We start from the raw sequence: 19,802 nt of genomic DNA, 5'->3' as shown, positions 1-19,802 counted from the left end.
TAAGCATGATAACATTTTGCCAAGCATCATATGTTACCTATATGAAAATTTACTATAAAGTGTTTCGAGCATACATATTACCTTCGAGCATCCTAATGACATGAAAATTTGCTGTTAAGTGTTTCGAGCATGCATCTTACCTACAAGCACCTGCTATAATATGAAACTGGACGTTTTGTGTTTCGAGCATGATTGAATGATGAATTGTAAGACCTAAGTCTTTGAGGATAGAAGTATGCTAGGTGCTTCGGTATGAAAGAGCTTAAGGAAATGGATCACTTTGTTAAGTAGTTCGAGCAACCTTGTAAGCTAGACACTTAGGTTGTGCGTTCAAGTAAAGGCCTATATTTAATATGCAAAGGTTTTTGAGAATAAGGGTACATCGAGCACATTGACCTGTAGTAATCTAAGTAGGTCGAACAGAGGTTCTAACACTTCTAAGAGTGCATCTCGAGCATAGGATATTGTCTTGATTGTTTTCTAAGTATCTCGAGCATGATGCATAGTCGAGTAGGGTTAGATTGCAGATGTGACTCAGGTATACATATTTGAGTAAGATTTTGCTAAGTACTTTCGAGCACACTAACCCTCGAGTATGACTAGATACTCAAGCAAGTTATGAACAAACATCTGGCTAAGGCATCGAGCAAAAGTCTATTCGAGCACATTGCCTCGAGTATACTAGTGCTCAAGGGCTTCATATTTCAAGTACGACGAGTAAGGGTTGTACTATGTACTCGAGTGCAGTGGGAGCCAGCTATTGTTTTGGCCGTATGCTCGAGCAAGGGAGGTACATTAAATTTGAAATTAAATGACAACTGTCGTGTGCTAGACGACAATAGGAGGTACTGTACCACCCAAACGTTAGGTATAACAGGGGGACTTAGAAACTTTTTCACACATTTCTTCATCTCTCTATTAAACCTAAACGCAAACTCCTTTGCTCGTGTTATCTTCCGCTTGCTCAAATACTCTAATACTCACTCGATTTTACTTCGAATACAGCCATTAGCTCTGTTTCGACTTCGGTACGCATATTACTACGGAACAGAACTGATGTCCTTAAAATTCAAGAAGAGGCACAATATGTGCTTTCAGTTGGAGCTCGATGATGACAACTGGGAGTTGGAGCTAATGATAAACTTTTTGAGGAGCTTTAACTTGAGAATAGCTCTTATTGAAAGCCCCACAATTTACAGAAATCATATTGCAGATTTTTGGGGCTCAGCTACGTATGTAAATGATGTTAACGGGGAAAGGATTGAGGCATCGGTCCTAAACAATGATATTGAGATCACAGAAGCATCAATACGAGCTGCTTTGGAACTAAACGACAATTTTAATGCTCAGCCATCCTACTCTGTTCCCAGATTATTTAGAGTCTTTCAAGAGACTATGGGATACCAAGGAGGTGTGAAGGAGGGCCAGTTCCAGAAAGGAAGTTTTCCACTAATCTACCGATTCCTGACCCATCACGTCATCCAGTCCTTATCTCCAAGGAGAGGGACTTGGACTTTATTGAGCAGAGAGCTCGGGACTCTCACAGTGGCCATATTATACCAACAGCCCTTCAATATATCAAGATTTATCTTACAAGGGTTGGTATGGAATGCAGAAAAGGAAGTAAATTAGATATTCCTTATGTATCCAAGGTTCCTGCAAAACTTGATAAACCAATTTCTACCTGATCCTTAAAGAACAGGAGAGATTTTGAAATTACAAGACCCTAACATTTGCAAACATATGAAAGATGCAAAGAGCAAGTTTGAGGATAATGATGATTGGGATGTACTCCCATGGTTGCTTGTGCCAGCACTAGGTGCTATTAAAGTGCCTCGAACCCCTGGGAACAGTGATAATGAAGAGGATGATGATGGAGATGATGATAGTACTGATGATGACAATGATCAGAATGATGGAGGAGATAATGGTCCGAATGATGATAATGCTATGGATGTGGTCAATATCGAACATGCTCAAGATGTGATTGTGCCTCAGATTGATTTTATTTCTCATGAAGGAGATGATGTAGAGATAATGGGTGGAGACACTGAGATGGATGTTACTGCAAATCAAAGGGGAAATGAAGAACCAGGTTTGGAGGTACATGAAGAAAAAATTGCACCAGTTGAGGGTGGAGCTGCAGGGAGTATGGATGACGACGTATTTGTGGCAACTGTTGTATCAGATGTCGCAGAAACCATCAACAAGATAACTCCACCGGACTCACCAGTACCTGAAGTTTACTATGATGACACCGACTCCATTGACCTCGATGATGTAACTAAAAATGTTTACTCCTCCCCCCCCCCCCAGCTACAACCGAACCTGCCATATCTGATGCTGAACAAATTGATGCCACTCATGTCCCCACATCACCTACATCTCCACTACAAGATCCACTTTATATCTCACCACCTCAACCATCCCAACCTGTTCAGGCCACACACATTCCTACACCACCATCTTCCCCAGTAACAGATCAACCTGCTACTGCCACTACCCTACCAACTCAATCAATTCCATCTTCTGAACCTTATAAAGTACCATCCCATGAAACAGCTGAATCAGAACCATTCTCTAAGCCTGCCCCAAAACCTATCCAACAAACTCCACCATCCAGTCCAGACATCTATGACCTTCTAAATGAGAACATGAAACTAGAATTCGAAAACATCTTGTTGAAGGAGAAAAATGTTTTGTTGGAGTCACGGAACAAAGGGTTGGAGGCTGCGTTGAATGAGGCACTACTGAAAATTCAAACCCTAAAGGGGTAGTCTGAGGTTAAGAAGACCTCATATGCACCAAAACAGAGGGAGAAACCTGTTGAAACAGAACATGATGGTGCAGAGGGATTACATGACAGTGCAGAAGGATTAAGGGTGATCGGAGACTTGTATGCAAGTTCTGATGAAGAAGTTGTGGATGTTGGACCATCAGATGCACTAAACATGATAAATCAAGCATATGAAGATGGGGAATCTTGTGATGAGGGGGAGAATAAAAGTGAAGATGAAACTGAAGAGGGCAAGATGAAAAGAAAAGAAAAAGGGAAAGGGATTGCCTTTACAGATGATCACTTACATCCCTTGTCCCAACACAAAGTTCAATCTGGTGATGATATTCTTCATAAAGAAAATGTGATTGATCCTGACGTTGCAGAAGTTGAATATGTAAAGACTACCATGAGATTAATGAATGAAGATTTGGAGTCTTTGGATCAAGAAGAAGAGGGGGAAATACCCCAAGAAGTCCTTGAAACATTGATCAAAATAAAAGAAAAGGATGAGGAGAATGAAAGATTAACAAAGGAGGCAGATAAGGCAATCAAGGCCACACTAGATGCTCTAAAAGCAAAAATTAATGATGATGAACAAGAGCATACATAGACTTAAGAGCCAGTGATAACTGAGCCTGAAGAGCCTATAGTAAGTGAACCTGAACAATCTGAAACTAAACATGCAAATCCAGAGAATGAAACTAATGAAGAACAAGAATTTGGTTTGGGTCCAGTTAGCCATGAAGAAGATGAAACAGTTGAAGTCTCTGCAAGTACAATGGTAAAACTGGTTATAATGAAGGATCTAATAAATATTTTGAATAACCCAGAAAGGCATCACCCTGAAATAGTATCAGCGGCAAGAAAGGCATAAAAAGACTTTATTAATATGAGTAAAGAAAGAGAACCAAGAGTTGAAGAGCCTGTTGAAGAAAATGAACCCATTAGTCATGAAGTAACCAAAGAAAATGAAGAGACTCATATGGGTGAACCTGTTGTTGAAGAAGTGTTTGATGAAGAACCAAAAACTAATGAGCCTGGTGTTGAGATAATGGTTGACAAAGAACCAAAAATCCAAGTAACACAACCTACCACACCCACTCCATCTCTATCATCTAAATCCTCCGAACAGTGTGAACCAAAAGCAGAAGCAAAAGAATCATTGAAAAGAAAAAGAAAGAACTGATATTGAAACACCTAAGTCTAAAAGGCAAAAATCAGTAAAAATGATGGTGTATAAGAGAAGATTGGATAAGCTTGAAGAAGTGATTCGAGTGTTATATAAAAGGATGGTGTTTGACTTGTTTTATAAAAGGGATTTTTGTTTTCTAAATTCTAGACTGAAAATTAATTTATATGCCTTGCATTTGCATGCATTCAAATGTATGGTACTTAGTTGAAAACCCATTTTCAAAGTTCCTTTAAAAAAATCCCATTTTATTGTGAAATCATTAGCCTTTAATAAAACCAATTTTATTACCTAACGATTTCTAAGGAACCAATTTTACACAAGTTGTTGATTTTAAGTTGTTAACTATCTATATTTAAATAAGATAAAACAAAATGTAAATCAACCAAGCAAGCATAAAATAAACAACCACAAGTTCATAACCATAGCCACCTAATCTTGGCAACACTTATTGACCGAAACTAGTGTGCCAAAAAGTCTCTCCTAAGGGACCAAAATGACATAAGGCTCATGTCGGTGAACTCCCACTTGATCCCGCATCCAAATGCTTCAAGTGTCCTTTTTTGTGTAGTGACTCCTCCTTTTTACTTGGCCTTCCTTTCTTGCATCTTCTTTTACAAAATATATCCAAATACATTTTTTAATAGTAAAAGAAATACAACTAATCTACTTATTATTACAAACCAATATGAAATAAATAAATAAATAGATTACAAACACAAATAAAAGAATATTACAACCATATTGAATAATCAAACAACCACAACACAAATATTCATCCAAACAGAAGGCCAAGGCTAGGTTATGAACATCCAATAAACATCCAAACATGCAAGTATTACAAGTCTAAAATGGTTCCCCTCCCCCCCTCCCCCCTCACAAACATTCGGCCAAGGCTTAACAAACCGAAAGTTTTGGGTTTTGTCCAACCAAAATAACCAATCATCCAAATGACTTAATTCTTCAAGATTACAACATGCATGTAAAGTATAATCTTGAAAAACCAAGGGGTAACCAAAACTAAAAAAAAAACTTTCGGCCATATGGTGAACTACACCATAAAAATTTAAAATTTTTAGTCTATTAAAGCATGCATTCGTATAAGCGGCTCTTGATGCCATTGCTGGGTTTTAACAAGATTAACAAAGTCATATAACCTAATTTATATGAAAAACGCAGCGGATAAAATAGTTTTAAATCTTGTTATTTAGATGAATACAAAACTGATTTTATATGTAAAACCCAAAACCCGGATCCATATACGAACTGCATGCTTACCAATATGAAAAACCATAAGATGTTCATGCATGAGTTGCTTTCAAGAAGCAAAGGAAGATGAAGAAGATGATGATTGAATGGCTAGTCCTCAAAGAAGAAGATTCTCAAGCTTTTATACCCTTCAAGCTTCCAACAAACACCCTTCAATTTCTAGGATTTTACACTTGGAAAAACCTTTCTTCTTCTCTTCCTTTTGGCCGAAAAATGGAGAGAAAAAGAGAGTTTTGGTTGCTCTTTTTGTGTGTGTGATTTCTTTAGGGAAAGATCAAAATAGATGCAACCAAAATGCACCACACTTTTGACCTATCAACCCTCTTGCATGTTGTTAGATAATAAGGACAAAAAAAAAAGGAGAGGCGGGGGGGGGGGGGGGGGGGTGGGGGGGCACTATGGCTCCCTCTCAAATTCAAAACCAAATTTTAATTTTATAAAGTCTATGTTATGTTTATTTGTTATAAAATGTAACATAACATGGTTCATGTAACATGCAAATATAATAGGCCTTACATATAGTTATTTAATCAACTTTAAATAACAATATGAAGTGTCTTCTCTCAAAATATAAATCATCCATATGATTTATTTATTTCAAAAGTGCATTGTATTTAGAAACCCTTTTTCCAAATATCGAAAGTGTTAATATTTATTTACTATGATTATATCATCTATAAACAAATATAATTGGTGTTTGTCTAGCTTATTATTGGGTATTTTAATATTATTATAATCTAAATACTAAACTGGGCTGTATATCTAATCTGGGTATAGCTGTTATGCCCAGAAAGTGTCAATAGACTTAGATTGTGATGTTGTTCAATGTCTAATATTTAAAATTGAATTTGGCTCAGTTTCCCCATTTCACCAGCTAGGCCAAGTTGATCGTTTATTCGTTTAGAAAACAGGTATGGGGATGTAAGCTTGGGTAAACGTGCTAGTTGATAAAATGATTTAGTTATAAAGAAATATCACAATTTAGGGGTCTGAATTCGCTACGGGGCTCGTTTCCATTTATTCAGTTTGGTTTGGAGAAAAACACGCACAATTCACCCAAATTGTCCGGATTTATCACAAAATTTTTGTTTTTTACTTAAGTAATCCAAAAATATAGTTTTTGATCACTCTTGATGTTCTGATATTCCCACAGGTTTGTTAATCACGAACTCATCGGTTTTTATTAAAATATAATTTGTTTAAGCTTTAAATTAGCATAATCAGTTATCCGTTTATCATTATATTATGAAAATTTAGCCACTTATCAATTAAAATTTTTAGATTTTTATAAAAATGTTTCTAGAATTATTTACTGGTTTATTAATATATAAAAAATCATTTTATATGTTATATTTTGCTTGAAAATTGACCGTTTATACCAAACGATTTCTGAAAAATCCGCCAAAATTCCTGAGTTATCAAATACTTCCCAAAACAATCTATAAAAATTCCAGAATCTAACAACCTTGCCAAATACCCTTTTTGAGACAAAACGACTATGAAAACTTGAATAAACGCGAATCCATAAGGCATACTTATGCTTTTCCAAATGACCCCAAATTTCATATGTGATCATATTATACCAAACCCGAGTTCCCCAAAAAAGTTCTTAATTTTCAAGTAATTTAGGTATTTTTCCCAATTAAACGTCACAATTCAGTAATAAATTCGCCAAATATTTTCGGATCAACGAAAAATTACCATAGACTCAATCATATTGTCCCTGATGTCCCTGCAAAATTTTATAACCTAACAATATGCACATAAAAATCGAATCCTAAACAGCTCGTAATCGAGCAATTCGACATTACCTTGCGGTTTTCGCACGTTTTCGCTCTCCTAATCCAATTTCCGGATTCTCGGGCTTCTATGTAAGCTAAGTGCAGGTCCTATATCACAAACCAAGTATATTTCATCAATATGGCAGCCTCGAAACTTAGGGTTTTGGCTAGGGTATTAAACCAAATCGTTGAACCGTAAAACATTGTTTAAACCCTTTAATCCGTGTTTATGGCCAAAAAAGAGTGTGATTCTGATTCCTAACCATATGTATAATCAAAATATGTTTTTGGACCATTTTTAAGGTTTTTGCATGGTTAGGAATGATTTTTTATAATCAAACTACGTTTATATGATATTAAACATGATTAACAAGTTGAAAAACATGATTAAAAATGCAAAATTACCTAGAGTTTTGATGAAGGTATGAAAGAGCAGCAGAACTTGGGTGTTAATTTTTGGAGAATTGTGGTTAAAATATCTACTATGGCTAATTCTTAAAGGAACTTCAATAGTAATAAATTAGGGAGGCTTGGCGGCCGGGAATTATTTAGTCCCATTTGGGCCTTATTTTGGCCCACAAGCCTTGATTTTTGTGCACAAGCGTGAAATCCCAAGTCCAAATTTGTTTCAGGTTTGGTTTTTTGACACAAAAAATATAGCGGGTACGATAAACAGTGCAAAAACGAGTGTTTTTTTTGGCTATTTTTGTGTAAATTTATAAAAACATAGTATTTGTTTGTAAAAATCAAAATTATTTTCATGGATCGCTTAAAACATTCCCACTAAGAGTTTTGTAAAACTTTTTCGGCTTAACGGATGATACAATGCTTGTTTTGTAACTCTCTTTCGTTTAACTGGTTTGCTATCGTATTAAGGCCATAATATTAATATGTTGGCTTATATTAAACGTATATCACTTATAGATGCCCCCCCGGTATATCTGGGTCATAACCAAACCAGTTTGGTTAATCATTCGTTCATTACGTAATAAGCGGTTAATTGTTTAATCGATGAATACATACTAAGGTGTACCTGATTTTATCGTAAATGTCACAAAACCAATCCAAACTTCACCAAACTTATCCAAATCACACAATCCAATACTCAATACACTCGCAAATCAATTCCGAACCCATCCAAATCAATCCGAACACTTAATTGTCTATAACCACTTCAAATTTGGCGCAGAGAGTCAAAATAATACTTTTAAACACCAAATTAATGCAATTAAATCCTTTTAGATGTTTAGTAGATCATTGCAAACAATCCTAGAACCAATTCAATATCAATTGTCATCATTATAATCTTCAATTGAATGATTTCAATGTTCGAATAGTGTGTAATCAATTCCATACTAATCTGATACAATTAAAACACAAACTAGAGACTAATTGATGTTAATTTATGTCCTTAACATATTCAATCAGACGAATGGCTCTGATACCACTTGAGAGAACATTGTCTGATTCATTACAATAGATCTAGTCTTTGATATGAATACGTTTAGGCTCGATTACGTTAAGTGTATGAACTGTGTGTGTTGAGAGAGAATTTCGACAGAGTAATAGGATGAATCGTGATAAAATAAGAACTCTGCTAATTATGAAATAGCTTACAGGGTATTTATAGACGATGAAGTATTCGTACCTCATTCATTAGACGGACCTAACGAAAGAGCCTCTCATTCATCCCTATACGTTAAGTCATTCATTTGCATCCCCTAACGAATGAAACTACATATGTTAACCCTCATTCATTAACATTCCCTAAGGAATGAGAAATATTTGTTAACTAAAAACCTCGAGCCCCAATAGTGTATCCTTAGAGTCACCATCCCTTTGGTAACGCATAAGGTCTCAGTCTCGTCTAGTATGTGCACTTTGGCCTCTTTTTCTATTTTTGAGTATGCTTCTTTGGCATTTTACAGCAGATAACTTTTCTCACTTTTGCTTTTTGAACCAATTCTTAGAATACTTTGTAAGTTTTTAACTTTTCTTTTCCTTTTTTTTTCTTTTTTTTTCATTGTGCACTTAGGCATCTTTAACCTATAAATATATAATTAAAGACTAAAGCTCATATAAAATTGGACACTGCGGGGCGCCACCACTCTTTATTTATTTTCATAAAACGGAACAGTGTGTTAATTTAAAGTGCATTAAATTATCACCACCTTAGGGTAGTCAGCTTATGGTAATACTCCCTATGCCTTATCGAATTTTAGCTTCACTATCCCTACTTAGGATAGCAACCCACAAAATCTAAGATTAATTTGGTCTATTAAGAATATGCAATGGGAAATCTTTCAAGACTAGTTGGGTCTACTAACACATTCCAAGCTTAGTGCGCATTCTTTATTATTATCTCTTATTATTAGTAGTTTGAAATACCAATTCCTGATTTTACTATCTTTTTCCATTTTATTTGCAAAAAATATCTATATTCAAGGGACATTTTTTTTAATGTTTTTATTCTATTTATTTATATACTTTTTTAATTTTTATTTTATTTTTTTATTATTTTTAAAATTTTTTATTATTATTAAAAATTTAAAGTACGGCCTAAATATCCTATCCCCACACTTAAATTTTGTATTATCCTTAATGCAAGGATAAGGACGACTAAAAACAAAAATAAAGTTAAAAATAAAGTCGGACTACAAGATACTAAAAGTCTAAAAATAAAAAAAAAAAATAAATGTAAATATGCTAGATAATGGAAAAGGCTTAGCTGGTAACATACGCGTGAATTTTGATGCCAAAGACTTCTTCCATGAATGCCCTCCTACTCCGAACGTGCTCAGAAAACAGTATCTCCTTCTCTCACACATGAACGGAAAAGGCAAAAATTCAACAAATCATATCTAATAATATATCTCAAAAATTGATAGATATTATGCAATTAAAGTATTTTACACCAACTGACAAATATATAAAATAAAAACAGTTCCTAAAGGTGTTTTATATGCAGTTATCTGACCAATCCTTCCTACTCGTTCCCACAGTCTTCTCTAAAATCCTCTTCACTCCCTTATTCACATTCTCAACTTAACCATTTGTTTGAGGATGATACGCGGAGGAAGTTCGATATGTGACCTCGTAGCGTGCCAATGCCTTTTCCATTACTGTGTTGCAAAAGTTAGTACCACGATCACTAATAATAGCTCTTGGCGTACCGAAACGAGTGAACAACGTCATAAAAACTTCATGACAATTCGAGCGTCGTTGGTGACCAAAGCTTGGGCTTCAACCCACTTGTAAACATAGTCAATTGCCATAAGTATGTACGTATTTGTTACACCGTGATAATACCCCATCAAATTTTGGGCTAAAAATGTCAAATTTAAAAGTTAAAAGACTAAAAATGAAAATTTTGAATTTTGAGACTCATCACGCTACGCGATGATCTACTGGTAGCACCTTCACACTACGCGACAAAGCGTTTAGCAAATCAAGAAAATGGGGGGCGCCACGCTATGCGACGGCCAACCCAACTGGTCCATCACGCTACGCGATGACCAGGTTAAGTAATCCAAAACATGTGTCCAACCACGTGTCAACACGTGGCACGTTCTAGTGATTTGCAGCATCGCGCTACGCGATGGCCATAAAGGAAGGCCCATCGCGCTACGCGATGGTCTGCAAAACTCAAGTATTAAAGGGCAGCTATGGGTCCAAGCCCCATTCATCCCATTTCACTCTCATTGTCACATAGTTAACCTAGGAATGCGTACCGAGGTGTTCCGAGGTTCTGAGGGCTTGATTTCCAAAGAAACGAGGTGCAGAGACATTGTTATAGGATCTGTTGTGCTGTTGAATGAAGCACGAGTTGACACACTGCCGAATTTCTTAGTTCTTTTTCCCGAGTAGCTGACTCAGGTAGGATTATGTTTAAGTTACTTTACTATATAGCTATTGGAACCTAGTTAAGGGTATAGTCGTTAAATAGTAAATGTTTTCCAAATAATGGTTTACAAAGTAAAGACATTGCTTCCACAAAAAATAATGTTATCAAAACTATATTTTGACGGGCATGTAGTATCTGGAAGGGGGATATCATTAGTAGACTCTTCTTGCCTAAGGTAAGTAATTCGTATACATCCCAATCAAACGCGGGACCCGTTTACTTACCTGGAGAAGTTTGCCAACGTGATAGACTCTATTAGGCCAAAGCGTCCCATACCAAACGTCATATGTAAATACAAAGTATTTTCCTAAAACGAATATAACTCTACTAAGGTTAGGTCAGACCTATGAGTCTGCTGATCAGGCCTCGAGTCTATGGATCAGACCTCGAGTCTTCTAAACTGAAACAGACTTAAAGTTTGCTGAATAAGATAAGATAGACCATCTAGATACTTATGTATACCTATTAGAAATATAGGTTAATAGCATATTAAGGAAATGATTCTGATATCACCGAACTGATAACACAATGTGAATATGATAACCTTTTATGGTCTGAAATGATTTTACTCTTGTAGTAAACAGGTAGTTTATTGCATGAGATTACTTTCCTCTAAAATCATTACAATACAAAATAGATAATAAAAAGCAACTCAGACCAAATACACATGTGTTTGGATCCATACATAATTGATAATTGGCATACAAAACCAAGTCAGTCATAACCAGTTCTCCAATAGGGTCACATAGCCTAGGGGAAAGTTGTCCTCGAACAAGGGCTATGTAGTCGGGGAACCTTTGAATTGTGTGTGTAGGGAAGTGGTACAAATCCTGGGATTAACAGGCGTTCCTGCTGAGACTGTGAAACAGAAAACCGAGTTTGTGTTTAACGACTGTTATAAACTTTTTTATCGAGTCAACGTTTCACCAGCTTTTAGCTGCCGTGTTTTTCCAACCCATGCAGGTAATTAGGTGATGATGGATGATATACAAGGATTAGAGTCATAATGATAGAAGATCGCTTGTGATGGCTCTATTTTTGAATATATAAATCCTTGTAATAATAAATAACACTGTTTTGTAACCGAAAACTTAGGTATTAAGTTCCCAAGAATTTTTGCAATGTAAATTAGTATTTTAACCTATAACACTTCCACTAAAATGAACCCGCTACTCTAATATATTTAGAAAATAGTTACCAACCCGGGACGTCGCACCCAGGCCCTGAGTCAGGGTATGACAGGTTGGTATCAAAGTCATCGGTTTCAGCGAATTAGGTATTAACATATTAGTAGCTAAGCTTTAACCAATTATCTGATAAGTAGTGATAAGATATGATTGGTATTCTACCTATCCCTAAGTATATATATGTGCGGATGTCGTACACGAACTACTACGGGCAGAAGCGCCGAGTAGCAAGGCGATCGACTCCTGCACCTGAGTCTGAGCCGTTTGATAAGGCTAGTACTAATTTTTTTTCCTAAGCAACCAACTGCATCGGTATATCTGACTAATCCGGGATACTCAAATTCTGCTGATCTGAACAACCAGAACAACCCGATGAATTCTATACCGACAAACCCAATGAACCAAATGTATCCAGTTGATCAAATAGATCTATATTTGGCTTATGGAAGCCGGCTGATGTATGCTTCAGGAAATGCCGATAGAAATATCGAGCGACACTTCGGAAGGTATTCCGCTGACTGACACTCCAACCTACTATCCTTCTAGGGACATGGAGGTTCAAAGTAGAATTAAACATGAAACTAGCACCGAATCATCTACTTGGATGGACTGTCACTCCAACCTGAATATGTGGCACTTTGGGTCATCGCCACCAGATTATCAAAACCAACACACTATAGCAGGACCCAGTCATGGGCCAATTAATTATTCTAAGGTTCCTAACTTTCCACCATACCGAGGTTCCGTACCTACGATATCTGAACAGACAAACGAAATACGGGAAGAAGCCCGTCTTGTTGAGGAATTTTATAGTACAAACATTGTCGACGAAGAGATGCAAGCCTACGTGGCGAATCCTCACCAATACTCGAGGGAAACTGCTTATCTTTTTCCATCTGCATCCGCACCAGTGGGGTATCCAAATTAACCCAACTCGGTGATGGACGAGCTGAGGAATGAGAAGGTTAAGAAGACAAAAGGATAGGCGACAAAATTATAAAGAAATGCGATAAGATGAAAAGTCTTGTCAAGAAATGGTCTAGGGATCAGGAATATATAAAAATGTTGTTGTTTAAGCATGTTTTATTTTTCCGTCCCTCTGTAATATGTTTGTCAAAGAAATAAAAGATTGTGTGTACTATGTTTTGAATTTGTATATTTTGCTGAATTACGGAATGTTTGATCAAAGAAACGAAAGCCAAGGGAGTCAAGCTGATAAAGCCAAAACTCCTGAAATTAATAATAAATCAATACCAGAAGAATATGTTGGGGGTATCCGCGAGATGATAAAAGCAGTTACGCCACTGATCAAAGAAGCTCTTACTCCTCTAACAAAAATGGTTCAAGATCACACGACAAACTCTAAAAGTTTGGAAAAATTAATGAAACAAGTACAACTGAGCCGTAGTGTAACTGTTCATTCGAAAAGATAAGAATCAAAGATAAAAAAAGATGAAAAAAAAAAGAAAGACGAGGGCTATGAGAGCTCGACTGCTGATCATGTACCAACCAAAGTGAAAAGAATCAAGGTCAACACTGATTGTACGTTTAAAGATTTCCATGTGTACAAGCGAAAGGAATTTTATGATGATAAAGGAGCGATCGTTACACTCCGCTGGCTGGAAGATATGTAGTCTATTGTTATAATTAGCAAATGTACCAAGGAAAAGAGCATTCAGTATTCATCCCAGATGTTTAAGGGAGAAGCACTGGAATGGTGGAACACTCTGATAGAGATGAAAGGTAGGGATAATTTGTATAATCTTGAGTGGAACACTTTTAAATAATTGAATAAGCAAAAATTCTGCCCAGTCCACGAAATTTATCAGATTCAGACAAAGCTTTGGAATCACAAGGTTATTGGCACGAATCTCCAGGAATATAACACCAAGTTCCTTGAGTATTGCAGACTTGTACCCCATTTGGTCATTCCAGAATACAACAAAGTGACCTGGTATATCTATGGATTGCCTAAGGAGATTCGTGATCACATGAGATCACACTTGCCCGCAACAACTGAATATGCCATTGAATTAGTCGGTTATTTGATTGATAGTATGATAAGAAACTGAGACGAGGAAAGAAAGAATGTGGCTGAGAAGAAGAGAGAGAGAGACAGAGAGTGATGGTAAGAAGAGGTTTGAGAAAGGTAGAGAAGGGTCGACTGTGTTTAATTGACCATTGTGTAAAAATTGTGGTAAAAGGCATGAGGGGAGATGTCTAAAGCCAACACCAAAGGTGGATGTTCGCAAGTTTGACCTGTATTCTAGATGCAAATTATGTAAAAGACCGGGTCATAAAGAGGAGGACTACAGGAAAAAGTTGATTGTTTGTTTCGATTGTGGAGAGAAAGGTCATTTTAGGGATGAATGCACTAAGAGGAAACCGGTAGTAGGTGGCGCCGGTGGAAGCGGTGCCAGGAATGACAGGAAAAAGGGAAACGCCGGTGCATTTATGCTAAACACCCAAAAGGCAGGAGAATTGCCAAATGTGATTGCTGGTACGTTTCCTATTAATAATGTTTATGCTAGAGTATTGTTTGATTCTGGAGACAATAAGAGTTTTATAGATAATAAGTTTTGTAGTCTATTGAACGAACATCGAGCTAAGTTAAGTAATCATTATGAAGTAGAAACAGCTAATGGAAATTTAATCCACATATCTGAAGTATTAAATAGTTATATTTCCTTAGGTAGATATGAGTTGCCAGTATAGTTATTACCTATGGAATTAGCAGGATTTGATGTGGTACTAGGAATGAATTGGCTAGCCGCTAACCAAGCTCGAATCCTCTATAATGAAAAAGCTATAGACATACTAACTCTGAATAAGAAAATCATTCGAATAGCTGGTGACAAAGAAGCTGGCAGAATTGGAATCATTTACAAAATCAAGGCGAGTCATTGCTTAGGAAAAGGTTGCTTAGCATTCATGGCGTACGTAATTAAAGAACCTGAACCTAAGAAGATGGACGAAGTTCCGATTGTTTCAGAATTTAAGGACGTATTTCCCGATAAACTACCTGAAATCCGACCTGATCGAGAAGTTGAATTTAGAATAGACTTAATTCCAGGAACAGCTCCGGTTGCAAAGTCTTCCTATAGACTGGAACCGACTGAAATGAAAGAACTGAAAAAGCAATTAGATGAACTATTGGAGAAAAGACTTATTCGACCAAGTTCTTCACCTTGGGGGAGCTCCAATTTTGTTTGTCAAGAAAAAGGATGGGTCGATGAGAATGTGTATTGACTACCGAGAATTGAACAAAGTTATGATCAAGAATCGATATCCACTTCCAAGGATTGATGATCTTTTTAATCAACTTTAAGGGGAAAATTATTTTTCTAAGATTGATCTGAGATTCGGGTATCATCAGTTGAAGGTGCAAGAAGATGATATATCAAAAACAGCATTCCGAACTCGATACGGACATTATGAGTTCACTGTTATGCCTTTTGGACTCACTAATGCTCCAACAGCATTTATGGACATGATGAACCGAGTCTGCAAGCCCTACTTGGATAAGTTTATTATAGTTTTTATTAATGTCATACTTATCTACTTAAAGACGAAGGAAGATCATCAAGCCTATTTAATAACCATACTTGAAACGTTGAGGAAGGAGAAACTATATGCAAAATTCTCGAAGTGTGAATTCTGGTTGTCTGAAGTGCAATTCCTTGGACACATCGTAAACGAGAAAGGAATTCAAGTTGATCCGGCCAAGATTGAAACTATTACAAAATGGGAGAAACCCAAGACCCCAACACGAGTTAGAAGTTTTCTCGGATTGGCTGGTTACTATAGAAGATTTATTCAGAATTTCTAAAGAATAGCAGTTCCATTAACCTCACTTACTCGAAAATCTGTTAAGGTTGAATGGGGACCAAAACAAGAAGAAGCGTTTCAAAATTTGAAGCAGAAATTGACAAATGCGCCTATATTAGCCTTACCCGAAGGGTAAGATTACTGTATAATGTGATGCTTCACAACAGGTATGGGGTGCGTTTAGATGCAAGAAAAGAAGGTTATTGCTTATGCTTCAAGACAGTTGATGGTTCACGAGAAGAATTACACCGTGGATACCCCGTCAAATTTTGGGCTAAAAATGTCAAATTTAAAATTTAAATTTTGAATTCTAAGACTCATCGCGCTACGCGATGGTCTGCTGGTAGCACCATCACGCTACACGACAGAGCGTTTAGCAAATAAAGAAAATGGGGGGCGCCGCGCTACGCGACCACCAACCCAACTGGTCCATCGCGCTATGCGATGACCAGGTTAAGTAGTTTGAAACATGTGTCCAACCACGTATTAACACGTGGCACGTTCTGTTCAATTGCGGCGTCATGCTACGGGATGGCCATAGGGGAAGGCCCATCGCGCTATGCGATGGTCTGCCAAACTCAAGTATAAAAAGGAAGCTAAGGGTTCAAGCCCAATTCATCCCATTTCACTCTCATTCTTACTTAGTTAACCTAGGAGTGCGTGCCAAGATGTTCCGAGGTTCTGAGGGCTTGATTTCCCAAAGAAACGAGGTGCCGAGACGTTATACGATCTGTTGTGCTGTTGAATGAAGCACGAGTTAAGACACTGCCGATTTTCCTAGTTCTTATTCTCGAGTAGCTGACTATGGTAGGATTATGTTTAAGTTACTTTTCTATATAATTATTAGAACCTAGTTAAGGGTATAGTCGTTAAACAGTAAATGTTTTCCAAATAGTGGTTTACAAAGTAAAAACAATGCTTCCACAAGAAGTAATGTTATCAAAACTATATTTTGATGGGCATGTAGTATCTGGAAGGGGGATATCATTAGTAGATTCTTCTTTCCTAAGGGAAGTAATTCGTATACATCCCAAATGAACGTGGGACAGTAAGGCCCCGTGATAGACTGTAAGGCCCCGAACCCCGGGAACCCCACAGTTGGTATTCATACAAAACACTTACGAAAATAATTAAACTTGAAAACGGTTTCTTCCATTAAAACGAACATATCAGAGTGTCAATTTAACGGAAAACACGAAAAACGAAACAAGTTCCCGAAACCCGGGAGTTTTGCCCGAAACCAAATTAAATATAACTTTTATAAGTCCTTTGAAATAAAATGTTCATAAATCATTCTTCATTCTAGTATGCCCTTCACCGTCCAAGTAACTCCGTGCACATCCAAGCGATAAGACATCCTCTTCCTAACCTGAAACTCACACTAACATGCACACAAAGTCAGCTTGAGCTGAGTGAGTTCAAGTTTTAAATAAATAATATCAGTAGTAATAATTATGATAGTCATACCAAAAGTTTAAAAAGTAAAAGGGTGCATCCATCAAATCATCATTACCGAAAACAAAACATTCTCATACATACATATACAAAATGTATATGTAAACATCCTTTCAATTACATCCCTATATATATAACAATATATATATATATATATATTATAACATCCACGTATAACATCAGGGTCGAGCAAACGTACAACCCAAACACGTAACATCAGTGCATGCAAACACAAAGTAGGCATACACAACATCAGTAGTCGAAACGACTACAACATCGCCAAATATAGGCCAAGAAATAATGTATATATATATATATAACATCCCAAGGCCTACCATATACTAGCAAGCCTATATAAAATCGTTTAAAACATTTCTTCAAGTAAGAAAACACTTAGGTGCGCATGCTAGCCCAAAATTTAAAAAAAGTAAAATGGGGGCATCATGAACTCACCTGAAATCAATCTAACACCTGCAACGAGCTGGGAAATCCCTAAGTTCACAGTCACAAGCAAGGGCCTGTAAATTATACCCAACGCGTTACGAAACTAGACCGCAAGAACACTCTTGCCTAATGGGGGTTCAAGCCCAACGCTTTGGCCCAACGCACAACAACTTGGCCCAAGGCCCAACAACTTCGCCCAAGGCCCAACACTTGGCCCAAGGCCCAACAACTTCGCCTAAGTCCCAACACATGGCCCAAGGCTAATCAAATCGAGTCGAATACGCGCGTAATAAACCTTAAAACCATTTGTTAAACGAATCAGCCCCAAATGGACCAAATTCCCATTTTAATCTTTTCATTCATCATGATTATGTCACCCGAGTTGACAGGGTTGACGGTTCCTTTTTACAACTCTCACTTTAACATTTAAACGAAAATTCGCGCACCGCCGACTCGATTGACGAAGCACTAACCAAAACAGCCCCGAGCATCAAAAAAATAATATTCCCACAGCCCTTAGACTCCCCTAGGGCCAAGCACATTGATTCGGTTGGTCATCCAACCGATTAACGCATCAAACTCAACAATTTACAATTCTACACCCGATAAACCCAAGTTTTCGAACTAAAATCAATTGACTGACCTAAACACCTCCAATGACCACAAAATTTTAATATGATGTAAATGCCATACCTGGGAATCTTTCTACACCGGAAACTCTAATTTTTATCCACGGGAAGTGGGTCAATTACACCTTGGCCGAAAACCTGTCCAACGAAAAGTTTCGGCAAAATTGAGCATCAAAACGTATAGGGGTGAACAAAAAGAGTGTTGGGGCTTGTAGTACATACCTTGAACTACTTCTAGGAGCTTGGAATTGATCAAAAAGTCAAAGAAATGAAAGGGGAGGGGGGCTGTAATCGGCCGATCGCAGCAGCAACTAGGCTAGGGTTTATTTTTTTTGTTTATTGACATAATACAAATATGTTTCATCCCAGTCCCTCGAATTTGCAAGATTTGACTACTTGTAACGTAGCGAGGATGACGTAAAGGCTCCCGAGAAACGTCGGTTAAGTCCTGAGAGTTATACATACTCTACAAGCTTTAGTTCTTGAAACCGGAATTAACGGGCGTTACATAGACTATATTAGGCCAAAGCGTGACATACCAAACGTCATATGTAAATACATAGTACTTTGGTATTTACGTTTATGGCGGCACGTCTGACAAGGTCTGACAAGGTCTATCTAGAAAATAATTAAACTTGACAAGGTCCCACAGTTGGTATTCATACAAAACACTTATGAAAATAATTAAACTTGAAAACGGTTTCTTCCATTAAAACGAACATATCAGAGTGTCAATTTCGCAGAAAACACGAAAAACGAAACAAGTTCTCGAAACCCGAGAGTTTTGCCCGAAACCAAATTAAATATAACTTTTATAAGTCCTTTGAAATAAAATGTTCATAAATCATTCTTCATTCTAGTTTGCCCTTCACCGTCCAAGTAACTCCGTGCACGTCCAAGCGATAAGGCATCCTCTTCCTAACCTGAAACTCACACTAACATGCACACAAAGTCAGCTTGAGCTGAGTGAGTTCAAGTTTTAAATAAATAATATCAGTAGTAATAATTATGATAGTCATACCAAAAGTTTAAAAAGTAAAAGGGTGCATCCATCAAATCATCATTACCGAAAACTAAACATTCTCATACATACATATACAAAATGAATATGTAAACATCCTTTCAATTACATCCCTATATATATAACAGTATATATATATATATAACATCCACGTATAACATCAGGGTCGAGCAAACGTACAACCCAAACACGTAACATCAGTGCATGCAAACACAAAGTAGGCATACACAACATCAGTAGTCGAAACGACTACAACCCGAGTTGATAGGGTTGACGGTTCCTTTTTACAACTCTCACTTTAACATTTAAACGAAAA

At 37.0% G+C, this 19,802-nt stretch overlaps 1 protein-coding gene across 1 annotated transcript; it reads left to right on the top strand.

Moving 5' to 3' along the window:
* Positions 1–14,833: 14,833 nt before the first annotated feature.
* On the top strand, positions 14,834–15,358 carry LOC143629093 (uncharacterized). Its single transcript, XM_077098456.1, has one exon. The coding sequence runs from the start codon at positions 14,834–14,836 to the stop codon at positions 15,356–15,358; it is 525 nt and encodes a 174-aa protein (XP_076954571.1).
* Positions 15,359–19,802: the final 4,444 nt, after the last annotated feature.

This window comes from Bidens hawaiensis, unplaced genomic scaffold (genome assembly GCF_021521415.1).
Source record: "Bidens hawaiensis isolate Kalapana, Puna unplaced genomic scaffold, B.hawaiensis_p1.1 tig00005152_1, whole genome shotgun sequence".
NCBI lineage: Eukaryota > Viridiplantae > Streptophyta > Magnoliopsida > Asterales > Asteraceae > Bidens > Bidens hawaiensis.
This window is presented reverse-complemented; position numbering and strand designations above follow the sequence as displayed.